The 22891-nt window shown below is 47.0% G+C and overlaps 1 protein-coding gene across 1 annotated transcript in view; it reads right to left on the reverse strand.

The window, feature by feature from the left end:
* The window catches only part of STAB2 (stabilin 2), a 163505-nt gene that overhangs the window by 74434 nt on the left and 66180 nt on the right, over nucleotides 1-22891 (reverse strand). Inside the window, 10 exon segments of the mRNA XM_079935845.1 lie at nucleotides 364-459; nucleotides 2098-2193; nucleotides 6857-7015; nucleotides 8218-8311; nucleotides 10298-10478; nucleotides 12950-13061; nucleotides 14538-14624; nucleotides 15698-15784; nucleotides 18409-18471; nucleotides 20466-20618. Coding sequence (XP_079791971.1) covers nucleotides 364-459; nucleotides 2098-2193; nucleotides 6857-7015; nucleotides 8218-8311; nucleotides 10298-10478; nucleotides 12950-13061; nucleotides 14538-14624; nucleotides 15698-15784; nucleotides 18409-18471; nucleotides 20466-20618 — 1128 coding nt within the window.

The following is a 22891-nucleotide window of genomic DNA, read 5'->3' on the forward strand; positions in this document are numbered from 1 at the left end:
GGGTGCCTATAGGAGGCACACAGCCCGGACAGGAGTGCCCAAGAGCTCAGCAGGGACCAGTTATTTGCTCATTTGGGAAGTCTGGGACTAGCAAGAGGCAGAATGACAAGAAAGGGAAGGCAGGACTGCTTGGTACACAGAAGGTGCCTAATAAAAGTTACCTCCCTTCAACTTGTAGAGAATTTGTGACCCACAGAGCACATATGCCATTTATGAGAAGCAGTCTGCTTCAGATAAAATCTGGAGCAAATGATTCGTAGAGCACTTTAAAGCCATCCTAGCCAAGAGAGCTTTTTTTTTCTTTTAAATTTGAAGACTTCTGTCTTTATTATTCTGTACTGGAGTTGATCTCAGAGGACTTACCACTGCAGCGTTTCCATAGCAGAGAAGGCCATCTCCTTCGTAGCCCTCTTGGCAAACACAACTCCAGACACCAGAAGAGGTAAACTGACAGGTTGCCTGATACAAAGAAAATGAGAGAAACGATTTGCTTTCCCAACTGAAGCATTAGATATGAGGTACACCTGTGAATCCTCAGGCTCCTTCTACAGTGAGAAGTGCAAATTCGGGGTGAAAGATGGTGGAAGTAACCCACAGGCCCTCAGCCCTTTCTGCAGGTTTGGTGCACTTCTTACGGAATCACGATTAGATTCTTTCTTTTCATCCCTGCCAAGATTTAGCAAGCAGAAATCAGGACACACAGTTAATGTGAATTTCAGATAAACCAAGAGGTTTTTGTATAAGTATGTCCCATACAGTATTTGGGGGCACGCTTGTGCCGGAAAAGAATTCACTGTGTACCTGAAATTCGATTCTAACTGGGTGTTCTGCATTTTATCTGGCAACCCTATGCTGGTTCTTCCACGCTTTGGAATGAAGTGGAAGTTCCAATAACCTCTCACGTGTGGAATGTCAGGGCTTGGCTGGGCTGAAATTAAGCAAGAGTGTTGGAGCTTCTTCAGTTTTATGAAGTGCTTTCATGATTCCTGGGTAACGGATACGTTAGAGGCATCTCCTCCCATTGTTTCTGTCTTTGAATATCACCCACCTACCCACACTACTAGGCGTGGGTCTGGCAGTCCTGTTCATGATATGTCACCCCACTCCCTGGCCATCATTGAGTGTCTCATATGTGGACACCTGGACCCAGCTGGGCTGGCCAGATCCTTTCTCCTATGAGTTAGAATGGGGACACAGAGTGCTGTTAAGTTAGTGGGCATCTCTGGTAGCGGGCTAGACGTTCCTCTAAGAACAGGAGTCACCTACCCCAAGATGCACAGAACTGCACTTAAAGTTGGGAGAGAGAGAGAGAGGGAGACAAAGACAAAGAGAAAGTAAAGGCACAGGGAGTGGCAAAACGAGAAATTGCATGGTCTCAGAGGACCGAGGGAAGAAGCTGCCTTGATGTTGATGTTAAGCCCTCGGGAGGTTTTGGAATGCCTGACTACGGAGCTACCCTGGGGGCATCTGTCCAACAAATTCCTTTTTAGCTTAAGCAGATTTGCGTGGACTCTGTTACCTGCAAGCAAAAGCACTGTGGCTAAGGTGTCGTCTTCATTGGTTCTGACGCTGGGTGCTTAGTGATGTTCTTTTAAAAACATGAACACGACCAGCTCTAACATCTTTGCCTGCTCTTCCCTAATGCTTGAATGGGCATTTTCACTAATAATTTGGGTAAAACTTTGTCATGACATGCAAAATGGGAGTCTAGTTACCCTTTAAATTATCCTGGTGATTTAGAATTGCCAGATATAGCAAATAAAAACACCAAGTACGAATTTTAGCTAAGTTATGAAGAATTTTTTGTTTAAATCTGTCCTATCTAACATTTGGGTCATAGTTGTGCTGCAGGATTATTTGTCATTGACTAGGAGTTCAGATTTAACCGGGAATCTTATCTGGCAATCGTATGTTGGTTCTTCCAAGCTTTAGAATGGAGTGAAGGTTGCAATAATTACTCACATTCTGCTCAGGGACTCCCTGTGGGAGTAAGAGAGATTTTGTTCATTACTGGGCCCAGATAAAAAAAATAACCCAACCTTCTTTCTTTCTCAAGTCATTTTTTTAAGGACTAATGAAAAAAATCAAGTCACTCACCAGTGGATGACATTTCCCAGTTTGTTCCAAGCATGACGTTACTGGTTCACAGTCAATCCCGTTGCCTCGAAATCCTTTCTTGCACTCACACTCATTCTGTAATTCCAAGAGCAAAGTCAAACAGATTATTGAAAACAACTAACTGCCTTGCATGACCTGCCCTCACACTGTACCACAAAAAGAAGTATGGAAGCCATCGCTGTGTGGCTCTTTTAGAGAACACCATTAATGTCTTTCGTTTATTACACTTCAGCTTCCGGAGCTATTGGTCTCCACGTTCTACATTACAGTTCCCAGTCTGATAGTCCTTTGGTGCGTTTTGAATTCATTACCCTAGAGGGGCCATATGGAGATCTGTCTCAGAGAGAACTTAGATCCTAAAGAGCATCACATGGGAAAAATTGGCCCCTCCACCTAAGAGGGAAAGAATAAGCAAGTCATGGAGCAACCACTTGGTGGAGATCCATGCACACGGCCACTGTGAGTCTGGAAGGCACGTTGTGTAATTTAGAACAGGCATTCCCTCTGAGCAGGCAAATCTCTACATGGACAACCCACGGCTAGTGGCTCAGCAGGTAGACAGGGTCATCATGCAACAGAAAAGTCCCCCCTCCCTCTGGGAAGCTTTAGGTCCACACCAGGGTACATACCTTGGTGAGCAGGGTGCAGGCTGGGTTTCAGCGCGTTTGCCCCATAGGCTGGGTACTTTGTGTAGTACACAAACTACACCACAGGAGCAATGGCCCTGATCATGCAGCTATTAAATATGATGATGATGACAAAGATGATGATGATGATGATGATGATGATGATGACGATGATGATGATGATGATGATAGTGGTGGGTTGTATGATAAAATGGGGGAATGTCTGTGCTAAGTACAGAATAGGAACCAAACAAAACTGCAGTGGATCACAACAAGGTAGAGAAAAATAAAAACCTGTGCATTAAGAAGACCAGAAAGAAAAAATACATCAGCACACAAATGGTGATTGTGGGAGTGCTGTGAATGGTTTTCATTTTTCTCCACTCTTTTACTTTCCCAAATGTCTTCCATTATTAAACATTATCTTGTATTTAAAACATAATTTAGGGGGCTTCCCTGGTGGCGCAGTGGTTAAGAATCTGCCTGCCAGTGCAGTGGACTCGGGTTCAAGCCCTGGTCCGGGAAGATCCCACATGCCGTGGAGCAACGAAGCCCATGCGCCACAACTATTGAGCCTGTGCTCTAGAGCCCACGAGCCACAACTACTGAGCCTGCAACTACTGAAGCCCAGGCGCCTAGAGCCCGTGCTCCACAACAAGAGAAGCCACCACAGTGAGAGGCCCGTGCACCGCAATGAAGAGCAGCCCTCACTCGCCGCAACTAGAGAAAGCCCGCGAGCAGCAACAAAGACGCAACGCAGCCAAAAATAAATAAATTAATTAATTTAAAAAAACCCTATAATTTAAACAGGAGTAATCTCTTCAACAGATAACAAACACAGGTTATGGAACCAGCAATGAACCTCAAAGCTGCTTTCACCAAAGAGAAGAACATAAAGCACACAACGGAAATAAGAAGAGTCCAATCTTCACTGGAAAACAAGAGATGCTCTAAGTCTTATGGATGGACTGGCACATGAGATGCTTCTGTGATGAGGACCACTGCTCTTCAGAGGAGGGGGAAGAGCTGGGAAGTTTCTTCTGGGAAGTGGGGCATGGCTGGACCTTGGGAGAGGGTGGGAGGAGTGGGGAGTCCATGAAAGCTGAGGGTACATGTCAGAAAAATAAACAGAGGTGGGAAACTAGGAACATTTGATTGGTGAAGCGTTATTGAGGTGATACAAGACAACCCATTAAGTTGTGGGAAGAAAGGAATAGAACTCCTATTTATGAATTTTTATCTTTAAGGGTATAAGTATTATTTGCTATATATGCTTTATAAAGTAAATTGGGTATATATATATATATATATATATTTTTTTTTTTTTTGCGTTTTGAGGGCCTCTCACTGTTGTGGCCTCTCCCGTTGCGGAGCACAGGCTCCAGACGCGCAGGCTCAGCGGCCATGGCTCATGGGCCTAGCCGCTCCACGGCATGTGGGATCTTCCCGGACCGGGGCACGAACCCGCGTCCCCTGCATCGGCAGGCGGACTCTCAACCACGGCGCCACCAGGGAAGCCCAATTGGGTATCTTATATACAAATATATGCACATGTATACAACTTTACACGAGAGGGCAAGACCTTGTAAGCAAGAGTGTTTAATCTTCTGTACTTGGTATTGGGGTAGCACGTCCCTGCACCCACAGCCCTGACATATTGACCCAAACATGGTCTGTCTTTTAAAATAAAAATTCATGGTAGTTAGGATTTGTGCCTATTTGGAATATATCTACAAGCTTTCGAGCCAACTAATAACACGACTGAGGGCAATCCTAGATATGGCCTATTTTATTTCTCATGTAACACTACAAAAAGTCGTTTCTCTTCCTCTATCTCCCCCATCAGAATGCTTTTCAAATTTGTCTGCAGAAAGAATGATAGAGCAGAAGGGAATAGATACTCTTATGGGTTGAACTGTGCTCCCCCAATCCCACCCCCGCACTCATATGTTGAAGTCCTGACCCCCAGTACCTCAGAATGTAACCTTATTTGGAAAAAGGATTGTTAATATGTAATGAGTTAAGATGAGGTCCTACTGGAGTAGGGTGGGTCCCTAGTCTAATATGACTCGTGTCCTTATAAAAAGGGGAGATTTGGACATAGACATGCACGTGGCAGAATGCCACGTGAACACGAAGGCAGAGATTAGGGTGATGCGTGTATAAGCCAAGGAACACCAAAGCCTGTCAGCGAACCACCCAGAGCTGGGAGAGAGGCATGGAACAGATCTGTCATCATAGCTGTTAGAAGGAACCAAACCTGCTGATACCTTGATCCTGGACCTCTAGCCTCCAATCCCGTGAGACACACATTTTTGTTGTTCTATGATACCCAGTTAGTGATACTTTGCTACAGCAGCCTTAGCAAACTGATACTGATACCAAGAAATTGTTTTTCTCTCTCAAATGCGACGTGGCGACTCAGGTGAGTCAAAAACTAATTGAATTGTTGGTACTTGCTTGGCAAGACATAAGAATGCAGTGAGTTCTTTCACGACTAGGACTTTTTCATGGCTACAATCCTAGGACAGTTGTCATCACCTCCCCTGGGGCTGATTAATTCCTAAGAAGTAGCTTTCTCTGCCTCTGTCTCCCTTAAATGAGGTTAAGTGAAAGTGACCCACAAACTGTAGAGTATTACACAGTGTTATAGAGAAACAGAGTGTGGTCAAGGGTGGTGACCGAGAGGGCAATTCTGGAGTCAGACTGTTTGGGTGTGAATCTCACACCGTAATTTGGTTTCTGTGTGATATGAGCAAAGTATTTAAGCTCTCCATGCTTCAGTTTCCTCTTTTATAAGATGGAATGATAATAGTACCTATGTGGCAACAAAAGCAAAAATAAGCAAGTAGGACTACATCAAATTAAAAAGCTTCTGGGGGCTTCCCTGGTGGTGCAGTGGTTGAGAGTCCGCCTGCCGATGCAGGGGACGTGGGTTCGTGCCCCGGTCTGGGAAGATCCCACATGCTGCGGAGCGGCTAGGCCCGTGAGCCATGGCTGCTGAGCCTGTGCATCCGGAGCCTGTGCTCCGCAATGGGAGAGGCCACAACAGTGAGAGACCCGCGTACCACACACACAAAAAATAATAAAAAATAAAAAGCTTCTATATGGCAAAGGCGACTATCAACAAAATGAAAAGGCAACCTATGGAATGGGAGAAAACATTTACAAGTCATAATCTGATAAGGAGTTAATATGTAAAATATATAAAGAACTCATACAACTCAACAGCAAAAAACCAAACAATCCAATTAAAAAAATGGGCATCTGAGTGGACATTTTTCCAAAGAAGACATACAGATAACCAACAGGGACATGAAGAGCTGCTCAACATGACTAATGATCAGAGGAACGCAAATCAAAACCACAGTGAGATAAAGACAAGAAATAATAAAGTGTTGGAGAGGAAGTGGAGAAAAGGGAACCCTTGTGCACTGTTGGTGGGAATGTAAATTGGTGCAGCCACTGGAAAATTGTTATGGCGGTTCCTCAAAAAACTAAAAATAGAACTACCATATGTTCTAGCAATTCCACTTCTGGGTATTTACCTGAAAAAAAAAAAAAAAAACTCGAAAAGGTCTATGCACCCCCATGTTCATTGCAGCATTATTTACAACAGTCAAGACATGGAAGCAACCAAACTGCTCATCAACAGATGAATGGATAAAGAATATGTGGCCTACGTATACATTAGAATATTATTTGGCCAAAGAAAGAATGAAATCTTGCCATTTGCAACATAATGGATGGACTTTGAGGGCATTATGCTAAGTGAAATAGGTAAGAAAAAGACCAATGCCATCTGATCTCACTTATATGTGGAATCTAAAACAAAACAAAACAAAACAAAACCAAGCTCACAGATATGGAGAACAAACTGGTGGTTGCCAGAGGCTGGGTGGGGTGTGATGTGGTGAGGGTAAATGGGGTCAAAAGGTGAAAAAAAATAGTACCTACATCATAGGTTTGTTGCCACAATTAACCCTTTCCCACTGCTACAAATGATAAAAGAGCTGCAGTAAATTCTAGCCAAAGTACTTCTGTGTCTAGGGGAGAAAACCATCTACTCCAGGAACCCTGCTTCCTCTTGGCTCTCCACTCATCACACCTACCTGCCCGGGGCCGACGTACAAACAGGTTGCATTGTGGTGGCAGCTGCCAGCACTGGGCAGCAGGCAGGTGTTGATCTCTGAGCAATCCCTTCCGTCCCCCGTCCATCCCTGATGGCATACGCAGACGTGGGTTCCCCTGCCAGTTCTGATGCATTCTGCCTACAGGAGGAAGCAGCAGCAACACCTCTGAAACCCCAGTCCAGCTGCAAGATTCCAAGCGCAAAGCAAGGACTTCCAGAGGTACACTGCAGAAGCTTATATTTACATGGAGTGCAAAGGAAATGATTAAGACACACATTTGCATTAAGATCAATGGAAAAGATAAGATGACTTGAAGAACAAATTTGCTTGTTTTTGGCCAGCTAACGGCCACCGTCACTAACGTCACTGCCACTTATTGAGCCAGGGATTGTTCTGAATGTCTTGTAGGTGTAAGCCATCATCTTGAGGAAGGTACTGTGATTATCTCTATTTTACAGATAAGGAAACTGAGGCTCAGAGGAGGTAAGTGACTTGCCCAAGGTCACACAGCTGTAAAGAGGCATGAACCCAGGTCTGTAGGATGCTCTAGCCCAAGCTCCTACCTGTACCAAGTCCAGGCCTTTCAGGATGACCACACCAGGAAGCTGAAGGACAGAGTGAGAGGTGCAAGGTAAGCTGTCCAGATGAGGCTGAGTGGGTGGGGCTTGCCCAGGCCCAGTCTGGAGGGTTGGGCAAGGCGTTTGTATCTGATTTCATCCTCAGAGCCAGGAGAAGTTCCCGAAGGGGGAAACATGATCTGATCCACTCTGGCTGTGGCTATAGCCAAGAGGAGCATCAGGGAGAACAGTTATTAAACTGTGGGTAGGGAATGAAGGTGACCTTGGCCGGGTGGTGGTGGTGATATTCAGAAGGTATTAATGAAAGCAACAGTCAGTTTGGGCTATACCCCTGACACTAACAGAACTTAAGGCAAGTCACTTAAGGTCTCTGAGCCTCAGTTTCCTGATCAGTAAAACGGGGATAAACAACATCTGCTTCAATGGGTTGGTGGGAAGAGCAAATGAGATCACTTACATGAAAGTCACTTGTAAGCTGTAATGTCTGAATCAGAAGTTTATTACTAATGATCTCCAGTATCTGATCCTTTGGTTGTGTTTTTAGAAGCCCAATACCCCTGCACATGTGAACCTGGGGCTCCCCCAGCACACGTGGACTTAGGAAGTGGAGGCTCACAGAAGGCACCTGGCACCATCTTTAAAATGCAGGGTTCAAGCAAATGTGCCTCATGCAATGAAGTCATATGACACTGCCTTTTGGAAGGTCTTCCCTCAGGATTTCCTAAAAAACCTGGCAGCTTGGAAATAAAGACCAACACTCACATTGCGGCTGCAGCCCCCTCGGGTTAATCCCGAACAAGGGTCCATCTCTGAACAGAGGCTTCCGTCCCCTTCATACCCTGCTTTGCAAACACAGCTGCAAAGAAGAGTGAGCACACGAAGTCAGCCCTAGAAATATAAGCACCAACTATCCCACCGCTCCCCAAGAAGACCAGCCAGCCAGGGGTGAACGTGTTCACGGCCAGGTGGCCTGACACTTTGCCCTTGTCGGGGGAGCCATGTACCATGGTGGCCACCAGCACTCCCGGGTCTGCAGTCAGATACACCTGGGTGGGTATCCAGGCCCCACCTCTTAGCAGTTATGTGACCTTGAGCGAGTCCCTTAACCTCTGGGAGACTGTTTCCTCACCTGGAGAATGGGTCTAACATCTCCCTCATAAAGCTGTGGTATAGAGTGAATGCACACGGGGCGTTCAGCAGGGCACTTGCTCACACTTGCACCTTCTCAGGCTCGACACTGGGCGGCTTTTCTGTTCTTATGGGGCTGGAATCTGTCTCTTTATACCTCAAGTCATTACCTCTGGTTCAGCAGAGAACAACGCTCTCTTCTGTGTGACAGTTCAGTGATTTGAACATGACAATCAGGTGAGACCTTCCCTCTCTCCCTTCCCTGATCTCTCAGATGTTCTTTTTTTTAGAGCACAACATTCTCAGGTGCCTGATTCCATGATCCACCACGCCCTCAGGCACTCCTCTCAAAATGCTCCACCTTGAAACTTTAGCTATTAGATAGGACCATTCATTCATTCGTTTGGTCAACCAGTATTTACTGAGTGCCCTGTGATAGGTGCTGGGACACCTATCACACGCCCACGTCACTATTGCAGATTCAGTCATACGTGCTTCACCAAACTCTAAATAAAATTATTTTTCATGCATCAAGAATCCTAGAAGAACTAAATACTTTAGGTGGTCCCCAAATGAAGAAATAGATTGATCTGTTTCAACATTGATTTACCTAAGTTTATATAGGAAATACAGACCCATGTTGATGATCCCCTGTGGGTGATTAGAGGTTTTTAAATTTATTTATTGTTTACTTATTTACTTTTTTTCTTTTTCTGGCCGTGCCTCACGGCTTGCAGTATCTTAGTTTCTGACCAGGGATTGAACCCAGGCCCCAGCAGTGAGAGCGCCGAGTCCTAGCCCCTGGACGGCCAGGGAATTCCCTTAAGAGGTTTTAAGGGCAATTGTGGTGACTTGTGACTTTCGCCTTATGCACTGATGTATATACGAGCTCCTTAGGAGGATGCATTTCTATTGTACCATCATGGAAGAGCAAAGTCGGTCTCTGCCCCATGCTTCCTACAGACCGGTGGGGGAGACAGATCACAAACAGGTAAGCAAATGATTAGGTAATTACAAATTAAGAAAAGTGCTGCAAAAATAAGGCTAAGAATTCTACATGTTGTCTGCATTTCCCAGGATATTTTTTGCATGGTTACTGCCTTTGAACCAGATATTCCCAGAGAGGAAAATTTCCTCTGACATGTTCCCCCCATGCCCACTTCATATGTTAGATAGCATTAAGAAAACAAATGGTGATCCAGTGACCAACGATCCAATTTCTTGTAAGATGCCTTTAACAGGGGCGTAGTTACTAATGACCTTAGGAAGTAAAGGCGTTTTTAAAGGGTTGGAAAGTTGGTGGGCAAATCTTCATTTCCTTCACATGAGTGATGGTAATAACTGCAGTTTCCATGACTGAACACCTATGATGTACTAGCCCTGGGGCTGGATGATTTGGCATTCAGTTCTTCGAATCTCCACAACTGCCCTGCTAGGTAGGCAACATCACCCTTATTGTACTGATGACAAAAGTGAGGCTCAGACAGGTTACGTAACTGCCCAAGGTCACACAGCTGGTAAGTTTCAAAGCAGGGAATGCTGCAAACTTTGAACCCAGCTCAGTCTGAGGTTTTCTCCACAAAAGCCGTACTGGCAGCTGAAGAGAACAGGGCTTAGTTTATGAAGAGTTTAGATATGGGTTGGGTGTGTCAACAGGTAACACAGTGGCCACGGGCCCTTAAGGATGGCGATCCCCCCTCCCCGACCGGCCTACCTTGCTGTCCCATTGCTGTATTCGCAGGTGGCATGGATGTGACAGAACTGCAGGTAGGGCCCACAGGCTGAGGTCTGCTTGTGACAGAATCTCCCGGCGGAGCCGTCCCTGCAGGTGCCGGGGAGACAGGCGCCGTCGCCGTCAATTCTGTTGTCACACGTTCCGAAACTGCACAGACACCCTGGAAGGGAAGGAAGAGGGCCGTTCAGGGCTTGGGGACAAGCTTAGCAATGGGCACATGGGTCATGGAGGACAGGGCCCCCTCCCCTCACCCCCCACTCACTCCTGTAGGTGCAGAACCCGGGGCTGAGACGCGGAAGGCTCTGGACGCTATTTCTCAGCGTCTTTCTCGTGTGCCAGGACAGCTCTCGGTGAGAAGAGCTTGGTCTTCGGGATGCTTTGTGTGTCTGTGTGCGGGGTGCAGGGGGAGGGTGGGTTGTGATGGTGTGAAAGAGGCCAAGGAGCTCCATTTTCACCTACTTCACGGTAGGAGCGTTTAGTCTGGAAATTTCTCGCCTTTTCCTGAAGACATTCTGGAAGTGATTTCTCCTGCCGGCACAGCCTCTGATGTGTGGCCTATATATTTGCACTTCACCCTCCATCACAGCAAACCAATGCTAACTCATGCCCAATATTTGCACACTGACCTTGTTCTAGGCATCGGGCCAGCCTTTAACCTGTACCCTCTCATTCACAGTCACCAGCCTCAGGAGTTAGGTACCAATACTTTTACCAGCCCCATTTTCCAGATGAGGAAACTGAGGCCCAGAGAGGTAAAACGAATTGCCTGACTTGCTGGCAAGTTCCCAAACTGGGACTTGAACTCAGACCTTCAAATTCCATTTCCGTTAGTGACCATGAGTAACCAGGCGATCAGTGTATCGACTGGCATTTCCACTGTCTGTTATCATCTTAAACTTTAGCTGCTAACTCTGCTTTTGATTACAGGTATTTAAAAGTTGTAACGTGAGCCAGCGCATCAGACTCAGGCTCCTCTGCATGTGGAAGTGAAAAGAACATTCTGGAGACTCTCAAAGGCAGGTGGCAAGGATTTGGGGGCTTAAATGTGATCAGAAATGAAGGAATGTGTGGTTTTGCCCCAGAAGGGACTGACGGGAAAGGGATTTGTGTCGGGGCTTGGAGCCAGCGTCCAGGAAAGAGAAACACAGTGAGGGCTGGCAAAGCACAGCTGGTTTTAAAAAAAAGAAAACTTTTCATAAACTTTTAAGGACGTCAGGGCTTGGTTAGCAAGGAACAAGACCCCAGAATGAAGAGGAAGCTCCCCTGCATGAGGCGGTGGGCGGCAACAGACCTGGACAAGAGGCTTTGGGGCGGGAAGTCACCACTGCCGCCCCGGTCTCGGCATCGTGACTACTGGCCTCATAAAAATGCCTATGTCAACAGGCTTTGGAATAAACCCCTATTTTTTTCCCCTCAGAAACCTTATTTTGCAAAAAGAGCATCAGACTAGGATCAGCAGCCACAAATCTGCTGGGCTCTGGTGTCCCGTCCTTCTTGAGAGGTAGCCGTGAAGATCAGACAAAGTAAGAGAGGAGAGGGGTGGTGTGTTTTGTAACAGATGTGTGGAGTCAGTAGTGATAGTAATAAGAATGGCTTCATTCATTGATTATTTGCTAGGTGCACGCTCTGGGCTAAAGTCCTCAATTATGATCTAACTTAATCAACAACCTATGAAGTGGGTCCCAATACTGTCTTCATTTTATAAATGGGGAAGTTAAGCTTCAATGAGAGATTTCTTCCAAGGTCGTAGAGCCAGTAAATTGCAGAGTGAAGACTGAACTTCAGGTCGGTTTGACTCCACAGCAAGCTCTGATCTATTCATTTTTTTTTTTTCTATCAAGGTCTAATCTTAGCTTAGATAGATAGATGTATATTTCTATCTATGTACTTAAATATTCACATGGTGTGATTTTTAAGAACATAATGTGTTTTCTAAGATTATATAACTGCATTTTTTTTTCAATGCCTGGTGTTGTGGAACTTTCTACATGTTCTATGAGCTTCTGGACGTTTATATCACTGAACTTAGCATGACAGTAACAGTACCAACAATAATAGATAATAATAACAATAACAGATAATAATATTGGTAGTGCATACTAGGCACTAGGCATTGTTCTAAGGCAAGTGCTTTCCATTTATAACTTGTACTAACCTTACGAGGTAGTTACTATTATTATCCCCATTTTATAGATGAGGAAATTGAGGCCTAGAGCGGTGTAGTAACTAACCCAAGGTCGCACATTTAGCGAAGGGAGGAGCTGATGGAAGAGGACTGCTTGAAAGATGGGGAGTCTGTTTTCTGATATGGAGCCAACAATCACTTCAGGTATGTGGGGAAACCCTAAAAGACTGGTTTTCAAAGTGTGGTCTTGGGCCAGCAGTGTTGACATCTCAGGGAACTTGTCAGAGATGCAAATCCCCAGGTACCACCCAGGCCTCCTATCTCAAAGCTCTGTGAGTGGGGCCCAGCAATCTGGCATGTGCACTGTTTGGGACCCAAGTGCTTAAGAAATACCCTGTGATAAGGGTATTATCACAAGCCAAGGGGCACCTGATACCAGGACTGCACTGCAGTGCTGCAGGGACCCCGGGTGAGGAGCAGAAGGCAGCTCAGGAAGCGACACTTACTTTTGTCACACCGAGGTCCGTATTTATTGGGGTCCGAGCAGAACTGACACTGGGAGCCCTGGAAGCCATCCTGGCAAACGCACGTCCCATTGCCATCGAGGCCGTCGGCGCACTGCAAACAAAGGCAGGGCCCCTGGCCGTCAGGACAACACGCCCCGGGCGAGGAGTCCCAGATGCTTTCGTTTCCTGGCCTGCTTCTTTGACTCAGATTCAATTCTGCTTGAAACGACTCTTTGGGGCCCCCTGTGGAAAGTAGAGTCGCGGATATCGGGTAGGAAGCTAAGACAGTGACATATGGGTGTCCCGAGCCAGGATTCAGAACTTCACAGGAAGTCGTTTGGTCGGGGAGGGGAGGGTATCACAGTGGTGAAATGGAACCTCTAAACAATGCTTAAGGGGCAGCCCGATAAGCCACTGACCTTCAGAATGAAGGCAGGCCTTTCTCTCCAGATGCTCACACGCTCAGCTATGTGACTCCAAACGGCAGTGTCTTCCCCTTCAGTGTGAGCATTTTACCCCTCATCTCCCCAGCTATTTCAAGGTTAGATTTGTACTGACTGACACGTATCAGAATTGGGCTTGGGTCCCGGACCACCCAGGTACAGTAGTTAATTTGTAGCAGCTTCGCCCTATCCCCCTGGCCTGTGTGGCGTCCCCACTTGGTGGTCATGCAGTTTTTCCTTCCCCCTGAAAGAGGCATGTTTTCGAGGTGGATTTCTTATATGTGCAGATCCAGAATTTCCCCATATGGACCACAGCTACTATTACCTTTGTATGTTTAGCCCTGGCCTCCACGCTAGGTGAGTTAAGTTTTGGCTCTTACGTTTCATAGGTTTTGCAGATGGGCTAACAAAAGCATTCAGGACTTCCCTGGGGGTCCAGTGGTAAAGAATCCGCCTTCCAATGCAGGGGACATGGGTTCGATCCCTGGTCCAGGAACTAAGATCCCACACGCGGTGGAGCAACTAAGCCTGCGTGCCACAACTACTGAGCTCGCGCACATCAGCTAGAGAGCCTGCGTGCCACAAACTAGAGCCCACGCGCCAGGGAGCCTGAGTGCCACAACTAGAGAGAGAAAACCTGCACGCCACAGCTAGAGAGAAGCCCATGCGCTGCAATGAAGATCCCGAGTGTCGCAACTAAGACCCGAGGCAGCCAAAAAAAAAAAAAAATCTTAATGAAAGCATTCACTGGGCAGTGCTTTTTTTTTTTTTTCCCCTTAAGAATAGTAAAATCTCGGCCCTAAAAAGACTTGGAGATCAATGCAGGCCAATCCTGCTATCCCCCACACAGGGAAACTGGGGTCCAGAGAGCCTTGCTGAGTTGCTCAAAGTCACGCCATCAGCAGTAGGAAAGCAGACCAGAAGCGACATCACTGGTCACCCTGCCCCCTGCCACTCCCCCAGGCAAAATTCCTTCTCCTGCAGACACCCTCTCTTCTTTTAGCAACTGAGCTGTTTCTTTTACTCCCTGGGAACAGTGACTGGCATTGTACCATTTCTTGGTTTAGTGGTTTTAAAAATTACTTTTCGACTTAACACAGGTCAACCTCAGCATTTGTGAAAAAGCAAGCCTCAGTCTTTATCACCTGCCCATTCCCGGAGCACGGATTCGAGAAGCCTCCTGGACACTGGTTGCAGTCGGGCCCGTAGAAGCCGTGGCAGCACTTTGGTACCTGAGAAACAAAATGTGTGTTGCCTTTTGGAATCCCAGGCAGAGCGCCAGTTCCTCAAAGGAAACATCAATACATTTTAATTTCCGTTACGATCTCAAGCAGTGTCAGCCCCCTCCCACCCTTAGGAGCACGACTTCTTCTCTTGCAGATGATGGCGTGGCCTGTGCTCAGCCACCTGTTCACCACCAATCTCCTGAGGGCCGCCCCGGGCTGCTGGCTCGGCTCTGGTACTGTGACAGCAAGACAGACAAAGGCTTGGGCTCACGGAGCCCGTGTTCCATCTAGTCAGGGAAGAGACGATACATTTAAAAAGAAAAAAAAGAGGATTTCAGATAGCAGTAAATGCCGGGAAATCAAAGTGCCGTTACCAAGTGGTGGCAGGTGGGAGCAGAGGTGTGGGGAGATTGGCGGGGGCACTGTGGACTGGGCGGTGACAGAGATGAGGGTCGGATGGAGACTTGAGAGGTCAGTCAGCCCCAAGAAAACCTGGAAGAACATTCTTCCAGGAGGGAATGGCAAAGGCACACCCGCTGAGGTAGAAATGAGGGTGAGAGACAGGCCAGGGACACTGCAGAGGGTGGGCCGTGCATGGTAGTGTCAAGGGCGTGGGCTCCATATTAAGAGTGATAGGGGGCTTCCCTGGTGGCGCAGTGGTTGGGAGTCCGCCTGCCGATGCAGGGGACACGGGTTCGTGCCCCGGTCCGGGAAGATCCCACATGCCGCAGAGCGGCTGGGCCCGTGAGCCATGGCCGCTGAGCCTGCGCGTCCGGAGCCTGTGCTCCGCAACGGGAGAGGCCACAACAGTGAGAGGCCAGCGTACCGCAAAAAAAAAAAAAAAAAAAAAAGAGTGATAGGAATCATGGGATGAATGGATGCAGGGAGGGGGTGACCTGGCCGCTGTGTGGGGACTCTGCCCTTCCCTTCCTTTGCAAGAAGACATGGTCAACCTGTGGGTCAACCCAAAGGCAACCTGTGACTCACAGACCCTGGGGCCCAAGAGCCGCCCAGCCCTGTGGGCTTCTGTGCAGGCCCTGGTGGCCTGGCTAAGGGCCCCGGCCACACACAAGCCTCACCTTCACGGTGGCATTACAGTATCTGGCACAGCCATTCTTCAGGCTCCTGACTCGGCCAGTGTAAACACATTTGCGTATGAAGAGTGTCTGGAAGAAAGCCAATGAGGAAGAGCATCGCAGTCTGCATTTTGAGGTCCTCTGGGCATGACTCGGCTTCTGCAGGCACTAGACAATCGACTTCTGTTTTACTGTCAGCGCTAGGGAAGAGTGCCAGAGCACAGAGCACACACAGGGCCCAGGCAGAGCCGCCACCCTGTTAAGCCTCTGTTTCCTTGTTGGAAGAATACAGGCCAGGGTTTGCACGACGCAGGGCATACGTACCCTTCTGTCCCTTCTCATGCCCTGGAAGACATTGTTAATCAATCAGGGAACATGTTCCTGTGCATCCAGGATGTGGCTTAGCCTCCCCTTCCAAGTAATAACCATCCCTAACCACTTCCTATATAGACATTTTGGAGCCATTAGAGATTTTCCTCCTAATTTGTACAAAGCTCCACCACAAAAACAGTGAGAGTCTGAGTTTTCCTCTTAGGAATTGTGGGGTGTAGGGGCAGATTTCTTTCTATGCTCTAATCTCTGATACCCACTCAGAATTACGGAGAACTACCATTTATTGAGAACCTACTAGGGTCAGACGCATGGCCTGTATGAGGTCATCAATCTTCAACTCCATGTGGATCTTTCTCATCCCTTTTTTATAGATGAGGAAACTGAGGCCTGGACGGGTTAAATCCTTTTTCTTAAGAACACTGATAGTAAGCGGCAGGTCGAGAGACTGGATCTTACCACCTCCTAACTTTAGGATCTCAGAGGCAAGTCATGCTGTCTTGTGGGCCTCAGCTGCCTCATCTGTGAAACAGGACGAAAAGGCTGAGCTCAAGTTCTGTGCTGAGCATTTCGTCCATGGCTCAAATTTTATGTTAGATAAAAATGGATACGGAGGTACTCCTTCCTCTCAGGCTCCTACCTAAGGAGAGAGCAGCGAAAACCATGGGCAGTAAAATCCTAAAATCTTAAATGTCCAAAGGAATTCTGAGGTCGATGAGGAAGGACTCTTCAACCCCCTTGTTGGCTGTCAGGAAAATTAGCCAAGTATAGACCATGGGAGCACGGGAGGGGCAGCTTAGGTGTTCTGTTGGCTCTGACCCATGTGTCTCATTTTTTCCTTTCCTCTCTCCCTCCTCCTTTGGGCTGAGGCAATGTAGGATCGTGGTCTGCGTGTACCAGCTGTGTGACCTTGTGGAGGGCTTTTATGTTTCCTCGCCTTAGTTCCCAGGTTACGCTCTGGTTATAACGTGCCCCCCTCGTAGGTCTGCTGCACGATGCACTTAGAACAATGTCTGGCACACAGCACTCACTGGGATGCCAGTCACCAGTTTCCTCTTCCCTTCTCCCTGTCCATATTCCCTGGTCGACAGCATCCTGCAGGACTCAGGGGTGAAGGCTTCACTGAGCAAAATAAATATCTGAACACCTGTGCCTATTTAATTTTAATGTTTTTCTTCATGAAATGCTCCACAATAGGATGGTGTTAAAAAAAACTCATCACCTTCTTTATAATAGCGATCTATTCTAGTGTGGAATGAACTGGCTGGTTGGGAAGTTCTTTCTTAGGATGAAGTTAGAGGCAGGAATTTCCATCACCAATCTTACCTTAGAACACGTTGCTTTTGCTACCAGTAGAGTATTTACTTGGCATATAAATTATGCCAAGAAAAATTGCCTGTTTCCCTTTTTAGATTAGAGCTTCTCAAGACCAAAACAAAACAAAGCAATATCTTATTCATCTCTATGCTCCCTGAACCAGATCTATAATCCTCAATAGACGTGTGCAGAATTCTATCAAGCTTGACAAGGTTTTGATGGTCCTAGCGTCATTTTTCTTGATATTTCTTGTATTTCTCTCCAGAATGATGCTTGGGGAGAGCAGATACAAATGAAGGGTAGCAGAACATGCCACACCCACACGGGCCACTTTGGCATATGGATTATTTTGTGCTAAAGGCACTTGAAATATAGCAGATACGAAAAACCAAAAAACGTGTATACGTTTAAGATGTACAACATAGTAATAATGATTTGAGGTAGGTCTCTATTGTGAAATATATGTCACATTTTAGTTACTTTTCCACAGTTACCTGTCTTTGCTCAACACACTATATAAACACTTGGGTTTTGCTGTTTCTCCAGGTCTTCATTCTCCTATGGGAGCTCTTATGTATGTGTAAAAACCTGTGCTTTTCTCCTGTTAATTTGTCTTATGTCAACTTAATTCTCAGGCCCAGCCAGAGACCGCAAGAGGGTGAGGGTAGAGCTTTGCCTCTCTTATGCAAACACTGGGTTTTATTTCATAGGGCAAGTAGAGAGGGAACATTTACTGAGTGGCTATTTGATTCAGGCATTGCACTTGGAGTTTTATCTGTGCTGCTGCTGCTACTGTTGTTGTTGTTATTATTATTATTACCATTTGTGGATAAGAAAATTAGAGTAAATATGTGAAGCAACTTACCTTGGATAAGTGAGCAAGGACTCAAACACAGATCTGTGGGCTGTCTTTCTACCATCCCCCCAGATACAGTAGGCTAAGAGCTAACCTTACGTTATCCCAGTTGGAACGAATATCTTTTAAGAGGGGAAGATGGAAAGGATGAGAAACCACACCAGTGGGGTTGCTTGGGTGACGTGTGCTTCCCTGAAGCTGTCACACTCACTGTGGGCTCAGAGTCGGCAGGGCATTTGCTCCAATACACCAGGGAACAGCTCACACAAGTGCCCTGGAAGGAAAGACTGCAGGTCAGTACAGGCGTGTCTGTAAGAAGGAGGGGCAGGCCACGTGTCTGGCCTCATGCATCCTCCCTGTGAAGGGGTCCCACTAGTGTACCACTCTTGGCCTCTCTCCCCGCCCCTACTGCCTCCTCACCAGAGAGAAGGAACCTGGGAGAAGGAAGTGGGCCCGCTCAGAGCAGCCCCTTCCTCATCCTCTTTCAGGGTCTGACAGGCCTCAGGCTTCTGGTCTGAGGGGACACTGCAGTTGCCCACCTGTGCCAGGTGGCATTGGCCACACACTCAAGTCCCTGTTCTCCAATTAGCTTAGCAGTAACGAGGCTGAACATTGACTCTCTGCCTTTCAGTCTCCTGGGCTTCTTCCTCCATTGGTTCTGAATTCAGGAGGAAGAAAAGGGGTGCGTGTCTCCAAATCGCTCCAGATCTATTCTCTGACCTTCTCTACTGTGCTCTGCGCTCCAGCAGGTAAACCTTGAAGGATGGTCTCTTGGGGCCCCTTGCCAGTTTCCAACTGGTCTCGGTGAGGTACCGGCAGTATATTGGTGCGTAGGGGGAGAACGAGGTCAAGGTATTTCTCTCCTCTCCCTCTCTGCTCGAGCACCGTTCCTACAGCTGCTGATGGATACCTCTTCTTCCATTCTCCCCACTCTCACTGGGTTCAGGTAACTCCACCCCCTCCCCACCACTGACTCTCTGGTGGTAATGGTTTCCTGCCAGAGCTTCTCCTTGGATGCCCCGGTATCGTGTGTTTGCTTCCTCAGCCCTGCCCACCCCTCTGTAGCAGCTTCTTCATTAAAGTCTCTTAATTTGAACCCTTGGTATAAATTCTGCTTCCTTCAGGGACCCTAACTAGTACAGAGACTTATTAAGGAAGCCTGTAAGATTCAAACATACACGCCCAAAGGCAGCTATGGGTTCAGTCTGCTGAAAACTGAGACTTCTAGAAGAGACCGGCTGCTTCTACTGTTTACTAGTTCTCAATACTTTCCAGAGAATACATTTGTCCTTTTTTTTTTTTTTTGCGGTACGCGGGCCTCTCACTGCTGCGGCCTCTCCCGTTGCGGAGCACAGGCTCCGGACGCGCAGGCTCAGCGGCCATGGCTCACGGGCCCAGCCGCTCCGCGGCATGCGGGATCTTCCCGGACGGGGCACGAACCCGTGGCCCCTGCATCGGCAGGCGGACTCTCAACCACTGCACCACCAGGGAAGCCCCATTTGTACTTTTAATAGACCTAATGGAAACCACCCTAAACCACACAGAGCAGACTCATTTGACTTTAAACCCAGAGAAAACAGTAAAAGAAGACCTCAGTCTAAGGCAGCTATTGGGAAGCCCTTCTTATTTAACCAAAATTTTTTTGGTTGTGGCTCAAACCCACATCTTAATTCTTTTCTTTGGGGAGATGGAGAACAAGTTCTTGAACGACCTGCAGAAAAGACTCACTAGGAGTCAATAATTAGGGCTCCCCGCCCCACCCCTCCCTGAGCAGCTGCCGTTCAAGTTCAGGGAAGGAAGTCTGGAAGACAAGGGCAGCCCTAACTCCCTGCCTTGTTGCAGGGTTGCTCTGTTCCTGGTTGTTCAAAATCTTGTTGAGTTTTAGTTGCTCTGATTAAAACCAGCTGAGCCAAAAAGTTGCAATGGAAACAGGAAACCTTGATTTTGGACTTCTAGCTTCCAGAACCGCGAGAGAATACATTTTTGTTGCTTTAAGCCACTTGGTCTGTGGTAACTTGTTAAGGCAGCTCTAGAAAACGAATATACCAGGGTAGCAACTATCAGTTTGGAAATTCCCCCAGGAACTTTGGTTCACGTTTGAGGAGATATGACCTCCGACCCTCCTGCCTCTTCACAAAGACGGAAAGGCCTCCCGAACGAGGCTCAAGTGTGAAACTATCCTCGTCAGCTCCCTCAGAATTGTGAGGAGAGAACGGTCTGCTCTGTGGGGCTGTTCAGGGTCCTCGTGGAGCTTCCTAGTTTTCTTACCAGTTTCATCTCTCTCTTTGTTTCATCACATCGGTGGGGCAGGATTGGGACGATGGAGGGAGGAATGAGGACTCCAGTCAGTGTGTAAATCCGGCCGTTTTTGGCAACGACCTCCATTTCTTCCATTGCCACATCATTTGCCAGAATCTGTCCCTGGAAGGAAGCAACGGCATCTTTCATCCTTCTGTACTGAGGAGCGCCAGAGGTCCCTGGGCAGGGCTGAATGGCGGCGACCTCTCGAAAGAGGCTTCAACTTCACTTAACTTTCCACTGAGTGGAAGATTGTGATTAGAAGGGCTTGGCTGACAGGGAAAGATGAATCTGTTGAATGAATTCTTGACTGACTCCAAGCAAGGATGTCCTTGCGGATATGGTCCTTGCCGGTGCCGGACTGGGGAAGAGGCATAACTATTCCAGCTCTACACTATGTTTGCTAGGAGACCTTGGGCAAACTGTTTTAGCCCTGTGGTGAAATGGGGATCCGTTCATTCAGATACATTTAGTGGCCTTGTACTAGACTCTGCTTTAGGGTCTGGGCAGATATCAGGGAACAAGCCCAGACAAGTTCCTGCTTATGCTGTAGGCGAGGGAGCAGAAAATGAACAACTCAGCAAAGAATTCCGATCTCTACTTTCCTCCCAAATCTGCTCCCCCAGCAATATTAATGGCAGCGCCATCCTTCCGGTGGCTCCAATCAGAAGCTCAGGAGTCATCTTTGGCTTCCTCCTTCCTCATCCCCCATCCAATCCATCAGCACCTTCTGTTGATCTGCCTTTCAAAATATCTTCAGAATTCAACCACTTCTTACCATGTCTCTGCTACTACCCTGCTCTGAGTCACCATCATTCTTATTTTATACGTTAAAAAAATTTTTTTATGCCATTTCTAAAGGTTACTTTCTATTTACAGTTATTAGAAAATATTGGCTCTATGCCCCGTGTTGCACAATACTTCCCTGAGCCTACCTCACACCTCGGCCTGTCTCCCCACTAGTCACCATCATTCTTCTCTGAGTTATTACGTTCACCTCCCAACCAGTCTCCCAAAACGAGATCATGTCATTCCACTGCTCAAAATCCTCTAATGGCTTTTTATCTCATTCAGAGTAAGAACCTACATCCTGACCCCAAGTTCTTAGGCCATGTGTGACCTGACCCCACCTCTCCTCCCTCCTACCGCCTTGTCCTCCTCCTACCTGTCTCCTTTCCTCCCTCTGTTCTGGCCCCGAGGACCTTGCTGTTCCCCAACCCGATCTGCATGTGCCTTGCTTCGCACTTTTTCACTTTCTGTTTCCTGTCTCTGGAATGCTCTTTCCCCAGCTATTCACACTGCCTGTTCCTTCATTTCCATCAGGTCTTTGCTCACATATTTTCTTCTCCATGAGGATTTCTTAGACACTTTATCTAAAACATCAGCCCCACTCCCACTTTCTAGTTCCCATCCTTGCTTTGCTGGTTTTTGCCTCAGCACATACTACTCTCTGATATATGATATATTTAACTCATTTATTATCTATTGTCCTATGTATTAGAACGAAAGTTCCACGCAACCAGGGACTTTTATCTGTTTGCTTATTGGTCCAACCTTGAGGGCCTAGAATGGTGTCTGACACATCTGAGGCACTCAACAGAAACTTGCTGAGAGCATTCCCTGGTAGTCCAGCGGTTAGGACTCAGTGCTTTCATGGTCGTGGGCCTGGGTTCAATCCCTGGTTGGGGAACTAAGATCCCACAAGCTGTGCAGCTTGGCCAAAAAAACAAAACAAACAAATAAAACCAAAACAAACAGGAACTTGCTGAAAGGATGACAGGGCATCATCATCACAATCCAAAGGGAATCAACAGGAGACATAATCTCTATGCTGCCATATTTCTGCTGATATTACAACCCTGAGAAGTTAGCAGAATAATACTTTGAGTTTCTTACATAAACTCAAAGTTTGAGTTTCTTATATAAATCATGTTCCCTCCTACCTCAGGGCCTTTGCACCTGCTCTCCCTTCTGCCTGGAACTCTCTTCTACTCATCTCTGCCCAAGTTCACATTACTCATCCTTTGAAGCTTGGCCAAAGCATCCTCTCCTGACTGAGGACTTCTAGATTCCCAGATCCGCTTGGTCTCCTTCTGCTGTGAGCTCCCACAGCCCTCTTAACTTCCTCTTGGGGTCCCTGTTTATAATTGTAATTAAATAATTAACTGGTCACTAATTAGTTCCTTAAAGTTGTTTTCCTTGCTGGGATGTAAGCCTGTTTTTTTCACTGCTTTATTCTTGGCTTCTAGTTCAGACTCACACATGGAGCTGCTCAGTAGGTATTTGCTGAAAGACATAACAAATGAATGAAATAATCATAAAGAGTCGAAGCCTGTGAATTAGTGTCGAGGTAGGATAACCCAATGAACAATCATAAGCAGAGAAAAATGCGTTTG

Source organism: Stenella coeruleoalba (genome assembly GCF_951394435.1).
Source record: "Stenella coeruleoalba genome assembly, chromosome: 11".
In the NCBI taxonomy this organism is placed as follows: Eukaryota; Metazoa; Chordata; class Mammalia; order Artiodactyla; family Delphinidae; genus Stenella; species Stenella coeruleoalba.